General features: G+C 55.9%; 2 protein-coding genes across 5 annotated transcripts; both read left to right on the top strand.

Moving 5' to 3' along the window:
• The first annotated feature begins 683 nt into the window (after nt 1-683).
• On the top strand, nt 684-16,794 carry URM1 (ubiquitin related modifier 1). Of its 4 annotated transcripts, none has more exons than XM_043469717.1 (5): nt 684-814; nt 5,193-5,263; nt 13,474-13,555; nt 15,030-15,123; nt 15,489-16,794. In XM_043469717.1, the coding sequence occupies exons 1-5, from the start codon at nt 780-782 to the stop codon at nt 15,555-15,557; spliced, it is 351 nt and encodes a 116-aa protein (XP_043325652.1). In that variant the 5' UTR covers nt 684-779; the 3' UTR covers nt 15,558-16,794. The 4 variants fall into 4 exon arrangements, with proteins under 4 accessions (XP_043325652.1, XP_043325654.1, XP_043325653.1 ...); XM_043469719.1 differs by having other exon boundaries at nt 752-814; nt 15,075-15,123; XM_043469718.1 differs by lacking the exon at nt 684-814 and adding an exon at nt 821-1,030.
• A 305-nt stretch (nt 16,795-17,099) lies between these two features.
• Nucleotides 17,100-22,356, top strand: LOC122442218 (translation initiation factor IF-2-like). Its single transcript, XM_043469716.1, has one exon. It carries the CDS (start codon nt 18,684-18,686, stop codon nt 19,356-19,358), a length of 675 nt encoding a protein of 224 aa, XP_043325651.1. The 5' UTR covers nt 17,100-18,683; the 3' UTR covers nt 19,359-22,356.
• Nucleotides 22,357-23,519: the final 1,163 nt, after the last annotated feature.

The following is a 23,519-nucleotide window of genomic DNA, read 5'->3' on the forward strand; positions in this document are numbered from 1 at the left end:
CCCAGCGGCTTTTCTCTCCTCATATCCACCTACTTAGCTCGACTCAGGCTTTAGAGCTCAGCCCAAGTCCAGTGCAGCCCATTTTCTTTCTGAAGTCCTTATGATGCCAGATCATTTTTCAGTTTGAGATTTTACACTTATTAGCATGACTCGTATGTTTATTTGATTCGTTTCCCCCACGAGACTGTGAGTGCCCTAAAGACAGGAACCTTGCCTATCCGATTCACCACCGGCATCTTTTAGCACCGACCAAAATGCCAGGTACACGGAGGACGTGCAATAAATATCTGCTGAATGAATGAAATCCAAGTCGATGGCGAAAGGGAGGTTGGACTGCGAGTCGATGGCTCGAGAGAGAGATTTCTGGGCTGGAAGTAAATATTTGGATGCCACTGATAATTCAAGACAAGTGAACGGGTTCGTCCAAGCGGTGTGCTGACAGAAGGCAATTTGGTAACTAATGCAAGATAAACAGTAACGTGGCTCACGGTCACAACGCAAAGATGCCAGGTCTCTCCTCCGCCGAGTTGTGGCTGATATCAGTCGCTTCCCGCCCTGGCTGGCTGAGCGCCGTCCCGAAAAGAAACAGGACGACCAACCAAAACGCCCCTTAACAAGGACCACAGTCCTCCGGCCTCAGCTTCCTGCTCCAAACCTTCCTCCAATAGCTGAAGAGGAGAGTTTCCCCGGCCCCGCCTCTTCCGTCCGCGGCAACCGGAAACGGGGGCCAGTAGAGCCGGAAGTTGAGGGGAGTTTCCTGTGCGCTCGGCTTCCTCAACATGGCAGCGCCCTTGTCAGTGGAGGTGGAGTTCGGGTGAGTCACAGAGCTGGGGCGCCGTGGGGATGGATTGAAGTCGTCGGGCCCGTAACTCCCCTCCCTCTGCCTTGGGGCCTGTCACCACCGAATCGCCGAGGCCCCCGGCAACTTCCCTGAGCTGCGCCACCCGCCTGGGAGAGTTTGAGAGGTTTGGTCTCCCTGGGCGACGAGGCCGTATGTCCGGGAATAGATGCGCACACCCAGGAATTGGAGGTATGCTCTTGGCACTCCTCCATGCCCTGCGCCCTACGGGACTCAAAAGGCGTGACGGTTAGCAGGCCTCCCGGCCCTGTTTGCCAGCTCCATTTTGGAGCAGGCCCGTGTGTCTGGCATCTGAGCTTCCAGGAACGAGAAGGACCAACCTTTCCGAAGATTTGAGGGTGTTAAACAAACCTGAACCCTTTCCGGTACATTTAGTAAACTTGCTGAGTGCCTTCTGCAGGTCTTAAGTCAGGTGGGGATATGGGGCTAGGTAGCACAGTAGTAGAGTCTAACCCTGACAGTACAGGGTTAGTGCGTGTACATGTGTGTGTACTTAGTCACTCAATCGTGTCCGACCCTTTGCGACCACATACACTGCACCCCACCAGACACCTCTGTCCAGGGATTTTCCAGGTAAGAATACTGGACTGGGTTGCCATGTCCTTCTCCAGGCGATCTTCCCGACCCACAGATCGAACCTGACTCTTGGGTCTCCTGCATTGGCAGGTAGATTCTTTACCTCTGTGCCACTATAGTGTGCTCAAGATAAAAAGTGTAGGATGGGGGCATACACGCTAATAACCAAAGAAACACAGACCAAAGAGGAAGTCTCCTCCAGGCATTCTCTTCTACCTCTTACAGACAGAAGGTTTTTAATGTGATTTCAGAGCTGGGAAAAAAAAGTGCAAAGCTTAGGGAAAAGGCAGAGACACTGAGATGTTCAGAGATGGACGGTATAATTTCCAGAGTCATGTGGAAAAGCTGGGACTAGATTTGTCTCTGTGTGTGAAGATAAACAAGCCAAGGCTTGTGAAAGGGAAAGTCTAGGATGGGAATCGGAAACTTCTGCCTATAAATGCCTTTCCTTCTATTGGATGCCTCCAGTTTCTTTCATGGATTCCCTTCATTGCATAGTCCATTCACCAGTCATTTATTGAGTGCTTACCATGTGCCAGGCAGCAAGCCAGGCACAGAGGATACAAAGATAAATAGAACTTTGTCCATGCCCTCCAGTGTTCAGCGTTGCTGTCCCTTATGAGGGGGTAGTCTCATGAATGTTAACTGCATTTTAATTGATGATATTGTCTGGCCCCATGGATCCAATTAGAACTGTGTTAGTCTGGCCACCTGACTATTTTGCTTTATTGACCCTTTGCCCAGCTATGTCCCCCATGGCCTGCAGGTTCCGGGAGGTCCCTGCTGTTTTGACAGGCCTCAGCAGAGCTGAAGACAGACAAGCTACAGATTACCAGTGTTGAGGCTTATCTACAGTCGGCTTGGCTTGGTCTTCCCAGGTGGCTCAGTGGTAAAGAATCCACCTGCGAAATTTTGATCCCTGGGTCAGGAAGATCCCTTGGAGAAGGAAATGGCAACCCACTCCAGTATTTCTTGCCTGGGAAATCCCATGGACAGAGGAGCCGGGCGGGCCACAGTCTATAGGGTCGGAAAGTGTCGGACACAACTTAGCGACTAAACCACCACCACCACGGCCACAGCCAATTTACCTTTCATGTTCACTGAGTCAGACGTGGCATTTGTCTTCAGAAATGTCTTCTGTCTGCCAGGTCCTGTGCTGGCAGCAGTGGGGAAGTCATATGAGGAAAACGTGGTCCTTGCCCTCCAGGGCTTACAGACTTTCTGGAGTTCCTGTTTTCTGGCACCACCATCTCGGTCTCCCTTACCCCAGGAGCACTAGTGAACACCAGCAAGGCAAGACAGTGTTCCCACCACCCACCGCCACAGGGTCCCATGAGAACGGCAGCTTCTTGGGAAGCAGGAATGCCCAATATGTAGGCTAAACCCAGAGACCTTCTCTGTTTGTCTCTGTCAGTGCCTGTTTCTCCCCTTGGCCTTTCTTTAATTTTCTGTGTCTCAGCCCACTTCCTTCACCCTTTACTCTGAACTTAAGTAGATTTACAGAGAAACTGGTTTGCCCATCAGTCTATCCCTTTTGTCCCTGAGTGCCACCTTGATCCTTGAAGATTGCAAAGGGTTGGGACTTTGCCTCTTTCCCATGAGCAGCTGTGTCCCCGCAGCCCTACCAGTTCTCGTAGATGCTCCGGAAGGCTGCTCTTTCCTTTCTCCCACCTATCACTGACCAGGTCTGCCATCCTCGTCCTGCCAGAGCAATTTCTCAAGTCACAGAGGATGCAGTGTAGGTAATACAGATGTGTGTAGTGTCACTGCAGCCCAGATGTGAGAGTCCCACTTCCTTTTCCTCCTCCTTGAGTCCAGGAGGTATTGGCAAAGGAAGGAAATGCCATTAGGGTCAGAGAAGAAGTGGGGAAATGGGCATTTTCACTCATTTCAGCAAATATTTCTTGAATGCCTGCTGTGTACCAGGCCCTGTTTTAGGCAGAACTTGCATCCCCGCAGGTAGAGGAGAAATGAACAAAAGTAAAATATTTCAGATAAAAAGATGAAGGTAAACTCGAAAAAGTGAAGACTATTTGAAGAGTGTCTGTACCAGTCATTGGTACCAACAGACACCTCCCACCAAGAACTAGGAAGTGGAAGAAAGACGAGGTGTCTTGGGTTGTGATGCCTTGATTGCATTTGAGTCGCAAATCCTGTAGGAACTACGAGAGTTTGACTTTGGTTTTCTTCTGGGACCAAATTGGGCCCGCTCTTGCCTCCCTGAATCACTTCAGAGGCTGGGCATGCACCTTCCTACCCTCCAGATGTTCTGACCACAGAAATGCCAACCCCTCCCTCAGGCACTGGCAAAGCCAGCAGTGACAGGTCAATCGCTGAGCCAGACTGGTTCTTTATCTGCTTGTGAAGGGAAAACGGCGCTGGCCTCTGCGCCTGGCACCACCAGGTTTGGCCAATCTGGGTTGTTTGCTTGGGTGCCAGCGCTTCCAGTTCCCACTCCTCTGACCCCCCAACTCCTGTCACCCCTTGCTTGTCGCCCTCCCCCACCCCAGCTGCTGCATGTGCCAGCCCCCACCCAAGAGAGAGCGGGGCTCTTGGAAGGGGATAAATGGAGGCTCTGTATGGGCTTGCAGCTGAAATGGCCCTGCGCGCGGCCACAGATGGGCCTCCTCTCCCCCTCCACATTTCTGCATCAACAAAGCGTGACCTTGTTTGGATGACAGTCGCCCCATGTTTCCCTCATGACAATGCGTGCCTTGCCTTTGCCTCCCAGTGGACCGTCTCAGGACACCTCTGTTCTCCGGCATTGGGGAAGGGTGGTGGGGTGGGAGTCATCACACCCGTCCCAAGTCTGTTAAGGCCTTCTCAGTTAAGATCCACGTGAAGTCTGAGACGAGACTCCGGGGGAGGAGCAGCGTGGAGCGCTGAAAGAGCCTGAGTGTCCGCACCATGAGTTCTGGCATCTGCACTTGGCCTGGAGCCTCTCTGCTGGCCCAGGCTTCCCTTAGCCAGGTGTTGGCACCCAGAAGTGAGCCAGATTCTGCCCTCAAGGGGCTTCCTGACCTTCTGGGGAGTCTTAGTTGTTTCTGCCAGAAACCAGTTAGGGTTCAAATCCTAGTTCAGCCACTGCCTATCTGGCCTTGGACAAGTCACTTAACTTCTCCTGGCCCCAACTTGCTTCTCTGTTGGTCAGCGTTAATAATATCTGCCTCCTTCCTTCCCCGGGATCCCATGAAGGTGAAATGAGACGACGAATGTCCTTGTAAAGGGCAAGCTTACTGCTAAGCCCAGGGGGGTTCTCTCGCTCTCTAGCACTTTGGCTTGCCCACCAGGCCAGCAGCAGGGGTGGGGACAGGGCACAGGCGGGGGGATTTCAGAGTGTCACCTGGCCCTGGGAGACCTTGTACCTAGGGGCTCCAGTGTGCCATGAGGTAGCTCCTCAACATTTCTGCAGATGGAAAGATTGAGGCTTGAGAAGATGCCGTCCCGTGCCTAGGGTCTCGCCAGTCAGGCCTGGGTGGGGCCTGGTCTCCACCTCAGGGCCTGTGCTCTGCCCTTGTGTGCTAAGCTACCTCTTGAGGAAGCAGAGGAGTCAAAACCAGAGTCTGAAAATTTGGGTACTTAAATGTTAATAAACATTATTTCTGTCCTGCTTTACCACATCAAGAAGCCACATTGGAGAATTGATGGCTGGAACCCAAGGTGTTCCTGAACCTTGGTCTCTGAATCTCTTGGGCATCTGGTGCCAGTGTCCTCAGTTTTCAGTCTCTGAGGCTCTTTCTCTGGCCCTCCTTTGCAGAGGCGGTGCGGAGCTCCTGTTTGACGGTGTGAAGAAGCATCAGGTCACCTTGCCTGGACAGGAGGAACCCTGTGAGTACGGGCTCTTTGAGCACCATTGAGAAGGAGCTGCTCCACAGGGTCACTCAGCCCCAGTCAAGTGAGAGTGGGTAGGATTTCCCGGCCTGTGGGGAGGAAGGGAGAGAGATCACCAGGCTGTCTCCTCCATCCTCTCCAGAGTCAACCAGCTTTGTAGGGAGGAGATGTCATCGCTGCATCCTTCCAAGTGTAGGTTCAGTATTCAGACTTGAGTTTGAATCCCCTTAGCACCTTAGGCCGGTCACCTCACCTTTCTGAGCTTCTGTGTTCTTATCTGTGAAAGGTGGAGATGGTAATCCATATCTCTCAGGGTTGCTAAAAGGTGTCAGCCAGCTGTACCAGGCATCTCTGCCATCACTGGATGGCTGCAGAGGGATGTCCTCACAAAGGAGATAACCTTTGTCAAGAATGGAACAATGCAGATGGACTTAAATGAATTTCAATGAGAAGAAAAGTGTCCAGTCAAGGAGGTTGGAGGGGGGAGGTTAGCTAAGGGAGACAGAGGGTTTTTTCCATTTGTTCATTCAAATACTTGTTCATCTTTTCTTTAGCAAACACACCCTGAGCACCTCCCATGCCACAGACCACGTACCAGGCACTGGGAGACAGACCCTGCCTTCAGATTGGGGGAAGCGGGGAGGAGGATTTCCAGAGGTCCAGCTGGGTAAATAGCAGCGTAGCCTAGAGGCAGGGGCTGGACACTGCCACTGTGGAGGGGCTTTGCAGCCCTAGCAGTGGATCTTTGCAAGAGCAGAATATTCAGGAATGGGAGCCCATCTCACCTTGGGCTGAGATACTTCTGGGAAGAAGAGGAAGTCAGTTGTACGAGGAGCCAGGGGAATGAGGTTCCTGGAGGTGGGCAGTAGAGAAAGTCAAGTGAGGTTTGACAGAATTCTTCTGGGACTGGATGTGCACCTGCCAGGTGTCAGTTATTGCCCAGATTCACCCCTACCAAGGCTGTCTGTGACCCTCCCTTGGGGTTGGAGGGCAGTGGCATAGGGCGGGTCTCTGTGCCACATTCAGAGGCCAGGGTACGGGGCACTGCTCCCTGGAGCTGGGTGTGGGCATGAGGCTGAGGTTAAACGTCAGGACTGTGGGATTGTGTCCCTGGTGGGAGAAGGTCCAAGATGATATAGGTGATGGTTTCTTAGTCTGACAGATGGCTCTGCAGCCTTGGGAGGAAACAGGGGGCTGTCAGAAGCCTCTCAAAGATGCAGCCTTAAAGACTTATCCAGGACGTTTTTAAAACATCACAAGTTAGGGTTTGTTTCCCCCTGCTTTTGCTCCACATGAAAGTGCCCAAGTTTAATAATTCCAGTCCTTTTCATTCATTCATTGACTGAATGCTCACCAAGTACCAGTCGTAGAAGAAAGTACTTTATTCTTTCCTGCGGTTGGCACACATGTTTTTGAATATGCACACGTGTTTTCCTTTATGCCAGGCTTCCCAGGTGGTGCAGGGGTAAAGAATCTGCCTGTCAGTGCAGGAGATGCAAGATATATGGGTTCGATCCCTGGGTCGGGGGTACCCTTGGAGTAGGAAATGACAACCCACTCCAGTATTCTTGCCTGGAAAATTCCGTAGACAGAGGAGCCTGGACAGCCCAGGGGTTTGCAAAGAGTTGGACACTACTGAGCGCGCGCGCACACACACACACACACACACACACACACACGTGTTTTCCTTTGTGCCAGTTTGATCTTAAGCAAAACTGATATGGTTCTTGCCCTAATGGAGCTAACAGAGTAATGGAAGTGGAGACAGGCAGTGAAGAAGTAAACACACAGATGTGCACCAGCACAGGTGGTCATCACTGGCATCAGAACAAAAGGGTGCTTTGAATGAGACAACAGGGTGGTAAGGGAAGGCCTCTTTAGAGAAGTGTCTTTGAGGGAATTCCCCGGTGCCCTAGTGGTTAGGATCCGAACACTCAGTGCCATGGCCCAGGTTCAGTCCTCGGTCCAGGAACTGAGGTCCTGCCTGCTGCACAGCACAGAAAAAGAGAGAGGAGACTTTGAGGCTAAAGCCCTGAGGAATGGAAGGAAGCCAGCCTAACAAAGTGGAGGGAGAGCAGAGGTGCGTGGGGCCCATTCCAAGTAGAGAGGACGGCACTTGTGAAGCCCCCAGGCAGAAGGCCTTGTGGTCAAGGACCCGAGGGAAGGCCAGTGTCCTCGGGCACAGGCTGAGTTTGGCAGGGTAGGCAGAACCGAGAGGGTGGTACAAGTAATTGTCACAGATTCCTAGGTGGTAACTGTCATTACTTCCACTTTAAAAAGTGGAACCGCCCCCCAAAAAAACAGTGGAAACCCAAACCCAGAGATGTCCAAGGTCTTACCCCCGACCATGCGCTTATGCCATGGCAGAGTTGGGGTTCAGAAACTGATGTCAGGGTCGCCCCATCCTGCAGGGTACCACTATCCCATTACCATTTATCCCAAGAACTTCCCGAAACCACATCACGTCTCAGACCTGCAGGATATTCTCCAGTTTTCACACTTCATGGCTCCAGCAGTTACTGATCTCAGTTTTCATGATGACCGCAGTATATACTGTCTATCGACAAGGAAACCAAACCTCACAGAGAGAGAGAGAGTGACCTGTTCAGAGTTACTCAAGTAGGGAAGCTGGCTAAGACCTAGGTTTGTTTTGTTTTTATTTTTATCTTTTGGCCATACTACATGGCATGTGGAATCCTAGTTCTTCAACCAAGGATCAAACCCAAGCCCCCTCCATTGGAAACGTGGAGTCTTAAACCAGTGGACCACCAGGGAAGTCCCTAACACCCAGGTTTTGGATCCCTCATCTACTGCCTCGGGGGCAGGTAGGGGGCTGTCCTCCCCTCTCTGGGATGAAATAGAAGGAAGGAGGGGAGGCTAGCGGAAGTGGCCCATGTGCTTAGTTCTGGGCCCTTGGCTGTGGGTCTTTACCTCTGGCTCCCACTTGTGCCCTGCTGTGCCCAGAGGCGTGGGTCACATCACAGCGGCAGAGCTGGTTGGCAGCCACCAGGTCTCACCCTGGCACACGGAACCCAACAGGAGGGCAAGGGCCTGGTGCCACGGGGAGAGCCTCACTGCTCCTCAAGCCCATGCCCAGATCTGCCGTCTGGCAGCCTTCCCAGCCCAGGGGCTGCCACTTGGCCAAGCAGGTCTTGGAGACTCCAGCAGAGAAAACAGCGGCCGTAAGATTATGGATTGTGACAAGTCTCGCAAACAAGGGGACTCCAGGGCCCTGGGTCCTGGGCCAGCAGAGAGCTTCCAACCCGGCCAACTTGGAATGAGAGGCTGGGAAAAGCCAGAGAGGGTGAGATGGCAAGAGAGGCACCCTGGCAGCATGTGCTGGCAAATAAGTTATTTCTGCAGGCATCTTATCCCACCTGTAACGCGGGAGGTTGGACTTGATTTAGTCTGTCTTGAGCTGATTATTGGGCTTCCCAGGTGGCTCATTGATAAAAAATCTACCCGCCAGTGCAGGAGATGTGGGTTCAGTCCCTGGCTCGGGAATATCCCCTTGAGAAGGAAATAGCACCCCACTCCAGTATTCTTACTGGGGAAGTCCCATGGACAGAGGAGCCTGGCGGGCTGCTGTCCATGGGGTCACAAAGAATCGGACACGACCAAGTACGGGCACGCATGAGTTGGTTATCAGTTTGACACCTGCAGTTTGGAAAAGTTGCTTCCAGATCTAAGCGCATGGTTCTGGGAGGCAGGGTGCATTGATCCAGTGAGCGGCTGCCTGTGCAGGGAGGTGGGGATTCTTAACAGCCACCTCCACGCAACAGGCTTTGAGTGGCCGAGTTTGGGAGGCACCCGCCGGCTTTGGGCCCTGGCCACTAAGAGCTGGTTTTTAATGCATCAAGGATCCTTTCAACTCAAGGCTCGCAGACCAGGGTTGGTCAGGGGCCTGGAGCAAATCCCAAACCTCGATGGTCCTGGCGTGGGCCTTACCTGCCCCGTCCCAGGAAGAGACTGTGCCTCACCTTCCCCTGCTCCTCAGCTCTGCCTTTGTATTGAAGGGAGGCTGGCGCGGGAGGCAGGGGCAGCTAGGGAGCTCCCAGGCACTTTAAACTGCTTAACATGCATTTCACAGCCTCTCTGGGGCCAGCTGTTCCTTTCTCCGCTCTGGGGCCTGTTTGCTGATCCCCTCCCCACCACCCTCCTCTCCCCCTCACCCCTCCCAGTCCCTGTGCAAAATTGCTTTTGAAAAGATCCACTTTCTGCTTAATTAAACAATGAGGAGCGTCCCCTCGCACATCTGTAAACCTCCTTCTGAGGCCAGTTTAGCCCACAAACTGCTCCATTCTTACCCCCATTCACTTGTAAATGGACCCTCTGATGTTCCCTCTACCCGCTCTTCTCTTCTCCCCCCATCCCAGCTCTTTCTTCTCCCCTTTCAGCTGAGGCCTGGGGTGGACTCCCAGAGGATCCTATCCTGGAGCCTGGTGGACTCAGTGGGGAGCAGAGCCGCTTAACCTGGGGGAGAGAAGCCGTAGGGGACTGGCTCTCCCGAGTCTGCATCGTTGGCTTGGTGGTCCCCAGGCCCAGCTAGGCTCTGTGGGTGGGAGGGACCGGAAGCCAGATTTCAGACTGGGAGAAAAGCTCTCCCTGTAAGCCTTGCAAGAAGAGGTTGGATGAGGGTCGGCTGTGCGAGATCGGATGAGACTGGAAGTTCAGTTGACACCACTGGGAGGCGCCACAGTGGGTGGTCGTCGTCCCCAGACAAGGACAGATCCACTGGGACATGGGATTCTGGTGGGAGCCTTTGTAGGTCTAAGAGGGGTACGCATGGTGCCCCTTCCCAGCGGCCTTTAGGGGAAGGTTCTGGCAGCCCCCGGGATAAGGAATCCTGAATCACCACAGGAACAGGAACATTTGTCTTGTCTGACACCGTGCTAGGCCTGCCACTGGCTTCAAGAGCTGGGTTATTATCCCCGCCTTGTCCAAGGATGGCCCTGAGACTTAGGCGAAGTGACTTCTACCCAGGGCCATCTAGTGCACACCCCAGGGCCTTCCAGCTCCAGAACCCAGACTCATAACCACTCCACCACGAGAGCAGCAGCCCCATCACTTGCTCTTCCCACAGTGGGCAGGCCAGGTCCCGAGACTTCCTGCACAGGAAACCTGACATGGGGTTGGGGTGCTCATCTCCCTGCCCTGGTGCCGCGTGCCCTCAGCGTGAGTCCTTCCACCAGGGCTGTCCAGGGAGCCTCTGAGGAGTCTAAACATCTAAAGGGGGCAGCAAGAGAAACTGAAGGGTTCTTCCTCTGGCTCACGGAAGAATTACAGCATCACTATGCCAGGCATAGTGCCAAGAGCTTTCCATGGATCATCTTATTTGAGCCTCACAACGCCCCTCAGAGGCATTTTTACCATTCCCATTTTACAAAGAAGGAAGCTACAGAGAGTTCCTTACCCAAGGTCATTTAACTAGGAAATGATGCAGCCGAACTCAGACCCATGTGCTCAGTAAACATGTCCAGGGCGTTTTGTGTGCGAGGTTCTGTGCTGTGTGCTAGGGCTCAGGCTCCCGAGGAGGGGGCCCTCTTCCCCAGCAGCCCCTTCTCAAGGACCCCGCACGCCCTGCGTAGTCCAGCCAAGGCTGCCTCCCTGGCCGCATCTCGTGCTGACCTTCTGGCCTTCTCAGTTCTGTCACCTTGAACCTGCCAATTCCAGCCTGCCTCAGGTCTTCCCATATGTTCTTCCTTCTGCCTGGCATGCTCCCCCCATCCCACCCGACTCATCCTTGGGGCCTCAGCTTCAATGTGAACACCCTCAGAAAAACTCATCCTGCTCCCACACAAAGGAGAACGCATTTGTCACGACTAATGAAGTACCGTCCACCTCCCCTGCTGGCGTGTGGTTCCACACAGGCAGGCTCTGTGTCCATCTTGTTCTCCGCCATCTCTGCAGCACCTGGCACATAGTAGCTGCTCAGTAAATATTTGTCTTCCGAGCAATCCTGGGATCCCTGGAGGGCAGCCACCATGGGAAGCCACAGAAGGCAGGAGGACGCAGAGAGGGAAGGTGACAGTGAGGTTCCCGGAGCCATCCCCAAGCCACCACCAGCCCCTGACTCTGCTTAACCCTTCCTCCTCCCCTGGGCGCCTTTGGAAGCCGACCATCTGGCTTGGAGGCTATTTGCATATTGTCTGGGCCTCAGCAAGCCTAGCAAGATGTCCCTGGGGGTGTGTTTCAGGCCAGGCCAAGTGGCCCTTGCAGCCTGCGAAGGGAGTCGGGAGTTCCACCTCTCCCCACCCCCAAATCCAGGCATGGGGGAACAATACGGGTGGTGATGCGATGGCCTCACCATGGTAACAGGCTATCAAGAATGTGAGCAGGCCTGGGGGGCGCAGAGGAGGGAGGGAATGACCTCAGCAAAGAGGAGCATCGTGATAAATGAGCCAGCACCCGCAGCAGACGCCCCTCGGCCCAGCCCTTGGAGACGCCATGACGCTGCCGTCACTGGGATGACCCCGACATGACCATTAGTTCTCCCCGCCGCCCCCAGCCCACGAGAGCGGAGCACAGGTCCCTGCTTAGAGGGAGCTGGGGCGGTGACCCAGGGAGTCCTGGTTCAGAACAGGCCAGCGGGGGCTGTGGAGGTGCAGCTGGTGGCCCTCAGGCCAGGCCCTGCCCAGACCCTCCGAGCCCCGCACACACAGGCAGAGCCCCGCCCGCGGGGGCTGGCTGACGGATGTGTCAGACCCCGGCAGCTCTATCGAGCGGCCACAAGATGTATGGGCTGGCGGCCCACCAGACAGTGCCAAGATGGAGGCCACGGGGAAACCTCTGAAACCCAGGCCTCAGGGAGGAACCCAGCCAGGAGTCGAAATGGACTACAGCTACTTGGAGGCAGCACGCCCCATCCCTGCCCGCTCCAGGGACCCTGAGGACTCCAGTCGGCTTTGTTTAAAAGCAGGAATTAAGATGGAAAGGCGCAGTCTCAGCCCGTGGCCACTGCCCATGGCCCTGTGCTCTGCTGGCAGACGATCCAGGGGAGCTGGCACAGAGCAGAGTGAACCAGGCCATCCAGGGTGTAGCCTGCCTGCCTCCTGAGGGGGTGGCAGGCAGGCTCGTGAGAGCGCCTTAAAACCCTGCCCGAGGCTGGTGCTGTGGGTAACACGCACTGGGCCTAGCCTGGGGAGAGCTGGGCCCCTTCCTGACCTGCAGCCTTTTCCTGGCCTGCGTGCTGGGAGTCCGCCTTCAGCCAGGGAAACCAAGGCACTGCGTGGGCGCTTCTCCAGCTGAGCCCCTGGCCTTTGCCTTGACACAGGCCCAGGATAGCAGCCCCCTCTGAGACTGACTCAGGAGGGGCATGGCTAACCTCCAGCCCCCTGCTGGCTTCCCAGAGACTAGCTGTCCTCTCAGGGAGAGAAAACTCCTGCAGCCTCGGGGATGCTCTGCTTGAGGAGTGGATCATTGAGAGCCATAGCCTTCGAGGGGGTGATAGTGTGCGTGGCCTGGGACCTGGCCCCCAGAAAAGGAGAGGTGGCCCTGGTGACATGTGGCCTCTAGCCTCCAGATGAGGTGCAGAGCTTGGTGGCTGCCCCAGAACCACACAGAGGCAGGTCTCAGTGTCCAGCCGAGCAGGAGAGGCCCTGTCGACCCTCAGCCTCTCGCTTTCTCAGGGTAGCTGCCCCTGACCTGGAGGGCTCTGCAAAGGGGGAGCAGAGGGACTGTGATTTGTCAGCATCTCTGGCTGGTGAAGGATCCTTCTCTCCTTCTGCCAGAGGAAATTAACTGATGTTATCGGCTCAGCAATTGTTTTTCTTCCCTCACAAAGGGAAATATATGCAGACCTTCCAAGAGCAAAGCCAAATGCTCCCCATCTGGGACTGGCTGGGGAGATAGAGGTGGAGGGGCTCTCTGAGAAGCCTGCCCCTGGCAGTGTCAGACCATCTCCTATGCCTCGTGAGTGTGTCTACCCTTTTGGACGTGACTGTTCTTCCCACTGTCCACCTTGAGTCCCCGTTACCTCTTCTTCCAGCTTTCAGCAATGCCAGGTGCCACTGTCTCTGAGAAGACCTGTCTGGTCTCTCCAAGTCCATTTCCTCACCTTGGAAACGACAGGTCCAGGCGCCCTGACAGCCAGGTCTAAAAGAGGCCCTCTGAGCCCCAGGTTCACTTCCTCCTGCTCCAGGCAAGGCCCTCAGGGCCAGAAAGCACTTGAATTTGACATTAGTTTTGTTCTGTGCCTTCCTCTCCAGGGGACATCCGCAGCCTCCTTGTCTGGATCAAGAAGAATTTGCTAAAAGAGCGGCCAGAGCTGTTCATCCAAGGAGATAGCGTGTGAGTCCCTTTCTTCCCTTCCCCAAGGAGGGCGGGCTGAGGGAAGGAGGTTTGAACCCCTGGCCTTGGTTCAGACTCTGCCTCCTCCAGGTCCTCCTCTCCCCTTTATCCTCCTCTTAGCCCTCCAAGGAAGGACTGCTTCTGCCCAACTCTGTTGAAGTTTATTTTACTTTTCTTGTTACTACATCAGACTGTTGGGGTTTTTTTTTTTTCCCAAAGTCCGGGTCAGGAAATTGGTAAATTTACCAAAAAAAAACGCAAAAACGTAGGTCCTGCCTTCTGGATGCCACAAACTTGCCAAAGAACCTTGCTCAAGTGACTTCCCTTCTCTGGGCTCAACTGAGCTCTCTCTGCAGGCAGCACTGAGAAAAGATGCTCCCCAAAGTCTCTCTCATTCTTTGACAACCTGGGACAGACAGTGCCCTCCCATAGAACTTCCCGCAGTGATGGAAATGTTCTCTCTCTACTATCCAATGTGGTAGCTGCTAGGCATTGAGGATACTGAACCCTCGAAATGTTGCTAGTGTGACTGAGGAACCAAGTGTTCAGTTTTCCCTGAATGGAAATTAAACTGAAGTGTGCCTCAGATACCGAGCTGTACAATGCAGGTCTCAGGTTACAGGGGGTCACTGCATGCATGCGCACACACGTGCACATTTGTGCTCACTTGAGGACACCCCTCGCCTGGCCCAAAGCTTCTGTGTCTGTCTCAGGCCCAGCTCAGCCTCCTGGGAAAGGATCCAGGTTCTGTGTGCCAAGAAGTCACTTTACCCCTACAACAAGGCCATCCTCATACGTCACAGAAGTGGGCAGGGCACCTGTGGGACTTGTTCCTCTGCCTGGAAGCAGAGGTTCACAAGCAGGCCCTGGGCGCTTGGGCTGCCCTCCGGCCTGGAGCCCAGGCCGTGGTCCAGCAGCTGTGGCGGTCACCCCCAAGGACAGCAGTGCTCTTTGGGTCCTTGCCGGCAGGAACAAGGTTAAGGTGCCTGTCCGGATAGCGGCCTACCCTGCTTTACTCCAGGCAGGGCAGCTCTCGGGCGGTCAGGGGCTCGGGGGCCACTGGCAGCCTTCCCTGATTCATAGCAGCCAAGATGGCCCCCTCCCCAGGATGCACATGCGGGAGGCCTGGGACAGTGAGGTTAGACCCCTGGAAGGGTAGGCTGCTGCCAGTGGGTCCATGGCAGCTCCCACGTGACATCCCACTTCATCCTTCCCAGGGAGCTTGTGAGGAAGACACTTATGATTTACCCTGTGTTCAGATGAAGAAACTGATGCTCAGGGAAACGAAAGAATCTGCCCCAGATCTGGGAGGTGGCAATGGAATTTGCACGTGTGTTCTATCCGGCCCTCAGACTTGCCTATCGCCTCCTCTCCCTGGGTGTTCTCTGCCGGAACCCTCCAGAGAAAAGGCTCCCCCCCTACCCCTTAGACTCTGCAGCCCAAACATCTAAGCTTCTGCCCCTGCTCTCGCCAGCTCCTGCCATCCATGCCCTGCTACTCACCACCGTCTTTCCCACAGGCGGCCAGGGATTCTGGTGCTGGTTAACGATGCCGACTGGGAATTGCTGGTCAGTACCTCGGGGAGCAGCCCTCCCTCAACCCTTCCCCAACCCACCACTGTGGTAGGAAAGCCTTGGAACTTTCATCAGGCCCAGAGTGGCGGGGTCACCCTCTTTCCAAACCTGGCGTCCAGACGGTGGCTTCTCAAGCCTCCCACCCTGAATGAGGAAGGCGTGGGTCGCTGGGGAAGTCGTGAGCTGCCCTCCATCCTGGAGGTTTGCTAGTTAACAGATAGGGTACCCACTTCTTTCTGGTAGATTCTTTCTTCCCCTCTCAAAGCAGCTAGCCCCCGCCCCCCACTTCCCCTCTCAACACCCAGGGGAGAAACTGGAAAAGTGCCCTTGACAGTCTTCTTATTTCTCTCCTGGACCAGGGTGAGCTGGACTACCAGCTTCAGGACCAAGACAGCGTCCTCTTCATCTCCACGCTGCACGGCGGCTAAGGGCCCCTCTGTGTGCCGGGCCCCCTTGGGGTGGAGAGAGCAGAAGAATCAGACAGTCCCTTGGGGCCCTACTTCCAGATCTTCCTGTCCCCCTTGGCTGCTTTCTTCCCTACTTTGTCCCTTGAGCTCCCTCCAGGCAGGGAAAAGAGGCCAGGTGCTAAAAATGAGCCTTTCTTGGGCACGTGAGCAGGGGAAGGCAGGCGCCCGAGCCGGGCACTCCTCCTCCCAGCAGCTGAGATGGGGGAGGGTGCCCCTCCGCGTGGCCGGTGCCACTCTGTGCGGCCAGGTGACCAGCTGCTGTCCCTCCTTGTGTCTCCCTGAGTGACTGCTGACGAGGCACTGCCGCTCCTGGGCTGCGGTGCCTTCCTGGGGAAGAGGAATGCACCTCACTAGCTGACGGCAGGCCCCTCCCCTCTCAAAGCAGGGAGGAGCCTCCGCCTCAGTTTCCCCATCTGGACAGCAGAGGGCTCTGCCTGTCCCCCATTGATATCATTATGGAACCCCAGCTGGGGTCCCCTATTCAGCACCGACCACCCCCCCCAACACACACACACAGCAGCTGCTCCTCCAACCACACCCCTCCTCCTGCTCCCCTACCCACAGCCCTTGACCCTGGCCAGCCTCCCCCTACACAGGCCACCAGATGGGCTCCTGAGACCCTCCCCACCCCCAAGGCAAAAGGCTGCCTGTGTGCAGCTCATTCCGCTGGGGGTGGAGAGCGGGAGGGTGTACGAGAGGCCTTGGACTGGCAAATAGAGGCCTGGGGTGGGGGGCGGTCTATGTGCCTCAGTTTCCTCCCCAACGACAACAGAATTTTTATATCTGAAAACTGAGGGGACTTCCCTGGTGGCTCAGACAGTAAAGAATCCACCTGCAATGCAGGAAATGTAAGTTCGATCCCTGGGTTGGGAAGATCCCCTGGAGAAGGAAATGGCAGCCCTCTCCAGTATTCTTGCCTAGAGAATCCCTTGGACAGAGGAGCCTGGTGGGCTACAGTCCATGGGGTCGAAAGAGTCGGATACAACTGAGTGACTGACACACATACAAAATTGAGATACTTGATGGTGCAAGGGCACACTTTATCTACTCTCCCATCTCCTGCAGGAAGCAGGATGGGGCAGGCAGCACCTGGGAGGCAGGGTGACTCCCCCCACCCCCATCCCTTCTGGAAGTCTTGGGGCCTCAGTGCCTGCAACAGCTGGCCTTGGGCAAATAAAAGACTAAGTTGTTTACTGGCCTTGCCTGGAACTTCATCCTTAGAAACCGAAACTGGTGGGACCCCATGTTCCCCCAGCTGGCAGTCTCTTCTCTGGTCCCACCCTCCCTGTCCTCACCCCAGGGCTTTCAGAACTGCCCTTCACCCAAAAAAGAGCAGGACTTGAAACCCAGACTATCCAGACACTGAGAAGGGATGATATGGTTGGGCCATCTGGAGAAGGGGTGGCAGGGCCTGTCTGTGCTGACCAGTCTGGGTCCCAGGACACTTCCCTACCCGTCTGTCCGAGGCCAGGCTTTGTCCCACAAGCCGCAGCCAGCAGCCTCAGAACGGAGGAGGCATAGTTAAGACTGCTGAGCCCCACTTCCCATGACCTGGAGAAAAAGCTTTGTTTGCTGTAGGGAGACCTCAAAAAAAAAAGGAAAAAAAAAATAGGGCATTAACATCATCCCGCCCCAAACATTGCTTTTCACTAAATGTTAATAATTTAAGGTGGAACTGCTCTCACTGTGCAGTGAGACAGAAGTGCCGAACAGTTGCCCTAACAGTGCTAGGGGCTGTGCTGTCTCAAGGCCTTGGGGACAGATGACCCCCTGGCTGGTGAGCTGCTCCCGGCATTGCTGCAGGTGGAGGAAGGCCCTCTGGGTGTGTGTGTGGGGGGGGGGGGGGGGGGGGGTAGCCATGTTGAGGTTATGGGTGCAGGTGCCTGTCGAGGGAGAGGCTGTGTGACCAGCCGCTCTAGGTGCTGAGGTCAGGGTCTCCATGTTAAGCAGCAGGGCAAGGGACAGCCTCACTTTAAGGATCAGCCTGTCTGGTTTCTTGTAACCTGGATGTCCCTTCCTGCAGGGAAGGGAGGACTTGAGCCCCGCTGGGCTTTACGGTGCCCCCGTTACCCACTCCCTACCCCACCCTCCACAGCATTCCAAGTCCTGGAAACTGGGTGAGAGGATTCCTTTCCTGCTTGCACTGGGGAGAGGGCTAGAAACAGGCTAGCCGTTCCTCCCCAGCACCCCAATTAGTGCATTACTGCTGATGAGTAGGGCAGGAAGATGCGCTGCTGGGGAAAGCAGGTTCTCCACGCAAGGAGGGGTGCCCTGAAGCTGGCCAGGGCCACACTCCACAGCATTTGGGGTCATTTTCCAGCTTGAGCACATTAAGGGTCGGGGATGGATGACCCGGGCTTAGACCCAACACCACCCAGTTGCCCCCCTGCCAAGGTAACTCCTGAACCCACTTTTGAGGAAATAAACAAATAAACCCCACTATCTTAGAAGATTTGTCTTTAATGAAAAGGATTCGTTTTCCAAGTTCTGTTTCCCAAGCCGAGGCAATTGCCCGGCTGGAGCGCATCGTTCTGGACGCTTCTCCGACTCCAGCATCAGCCGGAGGAAGCTCAGCCCATCGGTCGGTCTGGAGGAGCTGGTGGGAAGGGTCGGTTTATTGGGGATTTAGGGGTCGGTTTAGGCTTGTTTTGGGGGTATTGGCAGGGGAGGCTAGGTTAGAATCAATTCAAAACGAGTTAGCAAGCGCAGTCCGCCGGCATCTCCTTTCGCCCCCGACTTCCTGCGGCTCCGGCCGAGGACGAGCTCTCCGGACCACAATTGGGCCCCGCCGCGGCGTGCCAGCTTCGTTCCCGGCCGAAATTTGAAAAAGGGGGAAACGACGCGATCGGCTGGAGGACCCCGCCAGCCAGGACTGGTCACCCGCAGAGGAGGAGGAGAACGAGGACGACGACGAAGAGAGGAGGATGGCGGCGCTGGTGACAGGGACCGGCGTCCCTCCTTTGCGCGCCCGGCCGGGGCCGCGATCCTCGCGTTGGGGCCAGCCAGCTGCCACCCGAGGGGTCTCGCCCGCGCCGAGCTTGGTTCCCTGCGGCTCCCGCCCCTGTCGCTCCCAGAGCTCAGCCACAGATGTCCAGCCACAATTCTCGGTTGGCCGCAGACTCGTACAAGAATTGCGTTTGGACAATCAGTGGCGAAGCCCCTGAGTTCAGGGCCCCGGTCTCCTGCGGGGTTCCGCTTCGCTCCTGTAAAGCACCGGACCAGATCTCCGGAGCTGCGCGGACCTCGCAGACGCTCGGCGGTCGCGGCCCATCCCGCGGTAAGGTGGACGAGCAAGCACGCGGATCCCGACCCTGCGTGGGGATCCCCGTCGCCCCCGGCGTGCGTCTCCTTCGATCGCGGCCCGGGGTCCCTAGAGTAGCCCGCGCTGGGTCTCTGCGCCGCCCCAGGTCGGGGGAGCCTCCTGTGTCAGGCCTGGGGAACCCCGACTCCCCTCTCCCCGCCCCCAGCCTGGGCTCCCCGGGTTCGCTGGGAATCCGAAAGACGGGGGACCGAGGCGGGGTCGCGTTTCCGAACCCGGGGTCCGGGCTGCTGCACCGGTGGGTCTCCCGCCCCCGCCCAGCCCCGCGCACGCACCGGCTCGGGCGCTCTCCCTCCCTGTGGCTGAGTCGCGGCCGGGGCGCCGGCGGTGGCAGCGGCGGCGGTGGCTGGGACGGCGGGGAGCTCTGGAATGCGCCGCCGGGTCACCTGCAGCGCCCGGGGAGCCGGGCTGGGAGCCGGCGGGCTGGCGAGGCGCAGGGCTGAGCCCGAGCGGGCGCCTCTGGCGGCTCGGGGCCGGGGCGGGCTTTTAGTGGGCCGCTCCAACAATACGGGCCTGGCGCGGAGAAAGGGGCTCGGCTGCAATTGGTACTGGATTTGAATAACGCCACGGGGCCATCAATGGTCATTGTGTCGGCGGGTAATGAATCTCCGCTGTCTCTCGGGCTGGCCAGGCAGCTGCAACCTGCGCTCAGGCAGCTCTTAAAGACATAGCGTGCCCCTCCCCGGGGGCCACCCCCCACCCCTGCACCGGCAGGACCCCTCGCCCTCCCACCCCCATCCTGCATCCTAGACTCCCAGTGCCCCGCCTGCTCCCTCGCCTGAACCCTTTGCCCATCGCCCCCTCCCTCTCCTGGGCCGGGCACCCGCAGCTCGGCCCTGCACTCCCATGGACCTAACTTAGGCCCCTGACCTTGACTGAGCTCCCCAAGAGTGCCCAGGGGACCCCAGAATTTGAAGGCTCAATCCTGAGCCACCCCCACACACACACATCTGCATTAAACCTAAGGCCTCTGGAGCCCTCCTTCCATAAGCTCCTGCCCCAGGGACTTGGAGCTGGAGGGTGAGGGGAAACAGTATAGAGGTCAGCGGGTCACCCCCTTAAAAGGCTGTGCTGCCGGATAAAGGAGGGGAGATGCAGTCTCAAGCCCCCCTGGCTGAAGATACCATCTCCGGAGACCACACCCCCGCTAGGGGTCCTGAGACTCAGGCCAAGGACAAGAGCTTACTCCCAGGATACCTCCTGGCGGGCTCCTGGATATCTCAGCTCTGCCAGGGATGTGGGGGTGGGGTGGGGGAGCAGGAGGGCGTGAGAGGGGCGTGGAATCTATTCATTCTTGTCTGGTCATTGTCTCTTCCACTGGACAGCCACTCTGGTCCAGGAGGGCAGGGGCTCTGTCTAGGTCTGATATAAGCCTACCCCAGCCCAGCCCAGCCAGGTCTGGTGCAGAGAAGGCTCTCAGTCTATAGGTCTATAGAGCCAGTTCCTGGCCATTCTTCCCTTTCCACTCTCCATGTACCCCAGGGTTCCCCAGGCACCAAAGCAGCCTCGCTCCTGCCGCTGAAATCCCCTCCTCTGCTCACTCTGTGGGCCACCACTCAACTGCGAGTCTCCGTGGGTCTGTGTTCCTCACTGGAACAGGAAGTAGGTCTTCCTGATCTTTTTGCGTTTCGAGCCTAGTACAGTGCCCTGTCCGCAGCCAATCACTGAATAGCCATCGCTGACTTCAACACGAACCCCATTAACTTGGAATTTCTTAAGGAAGCTGAGGAAAAAGGCGTCCGATGAGTAATACTTGAAATTGAGTTTTTATAGAGAGGGAGCCCTGCTTACCAGGTCCTAACTCCCTGGGAATGCTCCATCTGATAATCATAACTATGACAAGTGCCTTAAGTACCAAGCATTAAGCGCCTTAAAGGTAGGAACCTGTTGACTCCTCACAACGACCCTGAGAAGTAGGCACTGTTAGCAGCCCCATTTTACAGATGAAGAAACAGGTTGGTGGCTAGCTAAGTCCCTTGTCCCCAGTGGTAGGTGACAGAGCCAGAACTGGAAGCTGACTCCCACCATAGATTCCCACCCTTGATGTGAGATATGGATGCCCCAGAAGATATGGAGAGGACTTGCGTAAATGCACACTCAGAACTGAAACCCAGGAGGCACCCTGTGTCTGTTCATAAATTATAATCCAGGCCCAGCCCCTGACCAGCCTGGCAAAACACAACCTTGACGGAGAGGACGAGAGGGGTCTCTGCACGGGTGTCCGTCAGAGCTACTTAAAGCTGTCGGTCCTGGAAAGAGGAGGGTCAGTTCCCCTCACCCTCAGGGAAATGAAGGAGCCTTGAAGGGTCCTCCCGCCAGTCACTGAAGAGATATTTATAGCCTGCCTACTGTGTGCTAGGCGGGGACTCAGCCGTGGGCAGACGTCCCTGGAGGAGATGCCCAGCGGAGGAGAGCGCCAGGAAAGGAGAACACCCGAAGGAGAGGAGAGGCCAGCGAGGTGAAGGCGGGCGGGCGCCGAGGAGGAGGGACGGGCACCTCCAAAGCCAACAGGCAAAAAAGAACTTGGGGAGTTCTGGGAGGGAAAGAGCTCTGGCATGACTGGAGCGTGAAGGGGAAGTAGCGTTAGAGCCGGGATTGACCCCCGCAGGGCCCTGAAGGATGCTGGGAGGATCTGTGATTTTACCCTAAACGCAGTGGGGATCCTGGAAGGTCTGAGAAGTTCAGATTTACATATTTAAAGGTTTGCTGACTCTGGAGTGTAGCAAGTCAGGGGGAGGGGGGCGGAATATAGAGGCAAGCTGGCCTACAACGGAGACCAGTTAGGCTACTGACGGTTTGCAGGTGAGAGCTGGTGGGAGCATTGGGCTTAGGCGATGGCAGAGCAAAGCACCCGCCCCCTGGTTCTTAACGGTCCGGGAGACCTCAGGGCACTTGGCAATGAGTCACATTTAGGGAGCACCTGTACTATGTGTATGCCAGTGCCTGGGAGGAGGGGGAAGGGGAAGATGAACAGAGTTTGACACTGCCTGTCCAGAAGTATCTCCATCCAGTGGACAGACAGGCACAGAGAAAGGAACCAGCCCCAGTGAAAGGATGAGGGCCACAGGAAAACCCTTTAACTGAAGTTTTAGCAAAATCCTCTGTGACCGTACAGGACTAACTGATTCTCCCAATGGGGAGGATGTGAGCCAATGTCTGGGAGAGGCAGCATCGCCTTGCACCTCCAGGCAAGTGAATTCCGACAGACTGAATCTTAGCTGTTGCCTCTGTGAAATGGGGCCATCACTCCTGTTCTGCTTCCCTAGAGATGGTCAGATGGTCACAGTGTTGGGAAAGCCCATATATGCCTTGCATTTGTTTGCAATCAGGTTTTATCGTTATCTTTTAACACACACACATACATGCACATTTACATTCAGGCTTAAGTGTGTACGCAAGTCTTCCCAGTCTCTGCTCTCTCCCTTCTCCCTTATTAAGAAAGACCAAAAAAAAAAAGACCAAAAAAAAAAGAAAGACCAACTCTCAGGAAGAAGGTGGCAGAGTCACCCACACTGCCAGCTAGGCATGCCCTTCCTACCAGGATTGGACTGGCATCTGACCAAGTACTAAACCAGACAATGTGCCCGGCACAAAGGATATGCTCAAGTAATCGAATCGTTGAATGAATGGGTGAATGCTTTATAGGAGTTGTACTTCAGTGAATGGGTGGATGGACAGACAGATAGATGGATGAGAAAACAGACATTGGGACAGCTGAATGGAAGATAAAGTGAATAAGGAATTGACTGTGGGTGCATAATATAGCCACTCAGCTGAGGTTCTCACTGCGGGGGCTCACTCAAGGGGGCTTCCTTCACGCTGCAGCCGCGAGTCTGTGCTCCGAGGCCGGCTCAGGACCAGAGCTTGGCAGGCAGGTGCACTGGAAGCAGCTGTGGCCACAGGTCAGTCAGGCTGCATCCCTGCTCCAGATATGTCCGCCCCCGGAGTCCTGTCCCCGGATGCCCCCATCAGTCCAGGTTTCACTGTGGCCTGGGAGAGAGGAAAGAGCCCCGCGATGACTCAGTGAGTCTCCCCAGGCCAGGCCCTTGCCGGCTTGGGGCTCCTACTGCCCCATCTGTGCAGAGTTCTCTCAGAGCAGCCAGTGTTCTTACGTGGTGACAGTCTGAGTGGCCTGCCCTGGAAATGAATTGACAGCCTGATACCTCCCCAGTCTCAGAAGATGACACAACCCGGCCACTGGCCCCACTCAGAGGGGATCCTCAGGACCCCTCCACCCTGCATGATAGATTTCAGTTTACAAAAGACATTCTTCTCCATGAAACAAGTAAAGGCAGGAGAGAGAAGCCTTCCAAACTGAAGTAGCTACCTCCCCCCAGCTGCTTCATTCCCTCATGCTGTGCTGTTGTCTTTATCACACGTTTTCCTTGTTGTTCAGTCATTCGATCAACTCTTTGGTGACCCCATGGACTGCAGCCCGCCAGGCTCCTCTGTCCATGGGATTTCTCAGGCAAGAGTACTCGAGTGGGTTTCCATTTCCTTCTCCACGGGACATTCCCAGATCAGGGATCGAACCCACCTCTCCTGCATTGGCAGGTGGACTCTTTACCACTGAGCCACCAGGGAAGCCCTTTATTACACGTAGC

This window comes from Cervus canadensis, chromosome 5, assembly GCF_019320065.1.
Source record: "Cervus canadensis isolate Bull #8, Minnesota chromosome 5, ASM1932006v1, whole genome shotgun sequence".
NCBI lineage: Eukaryota > Metazoa > Chordata > Mammalia > Artiodactyla > Cervidae > Cervus > Cervus canadensis.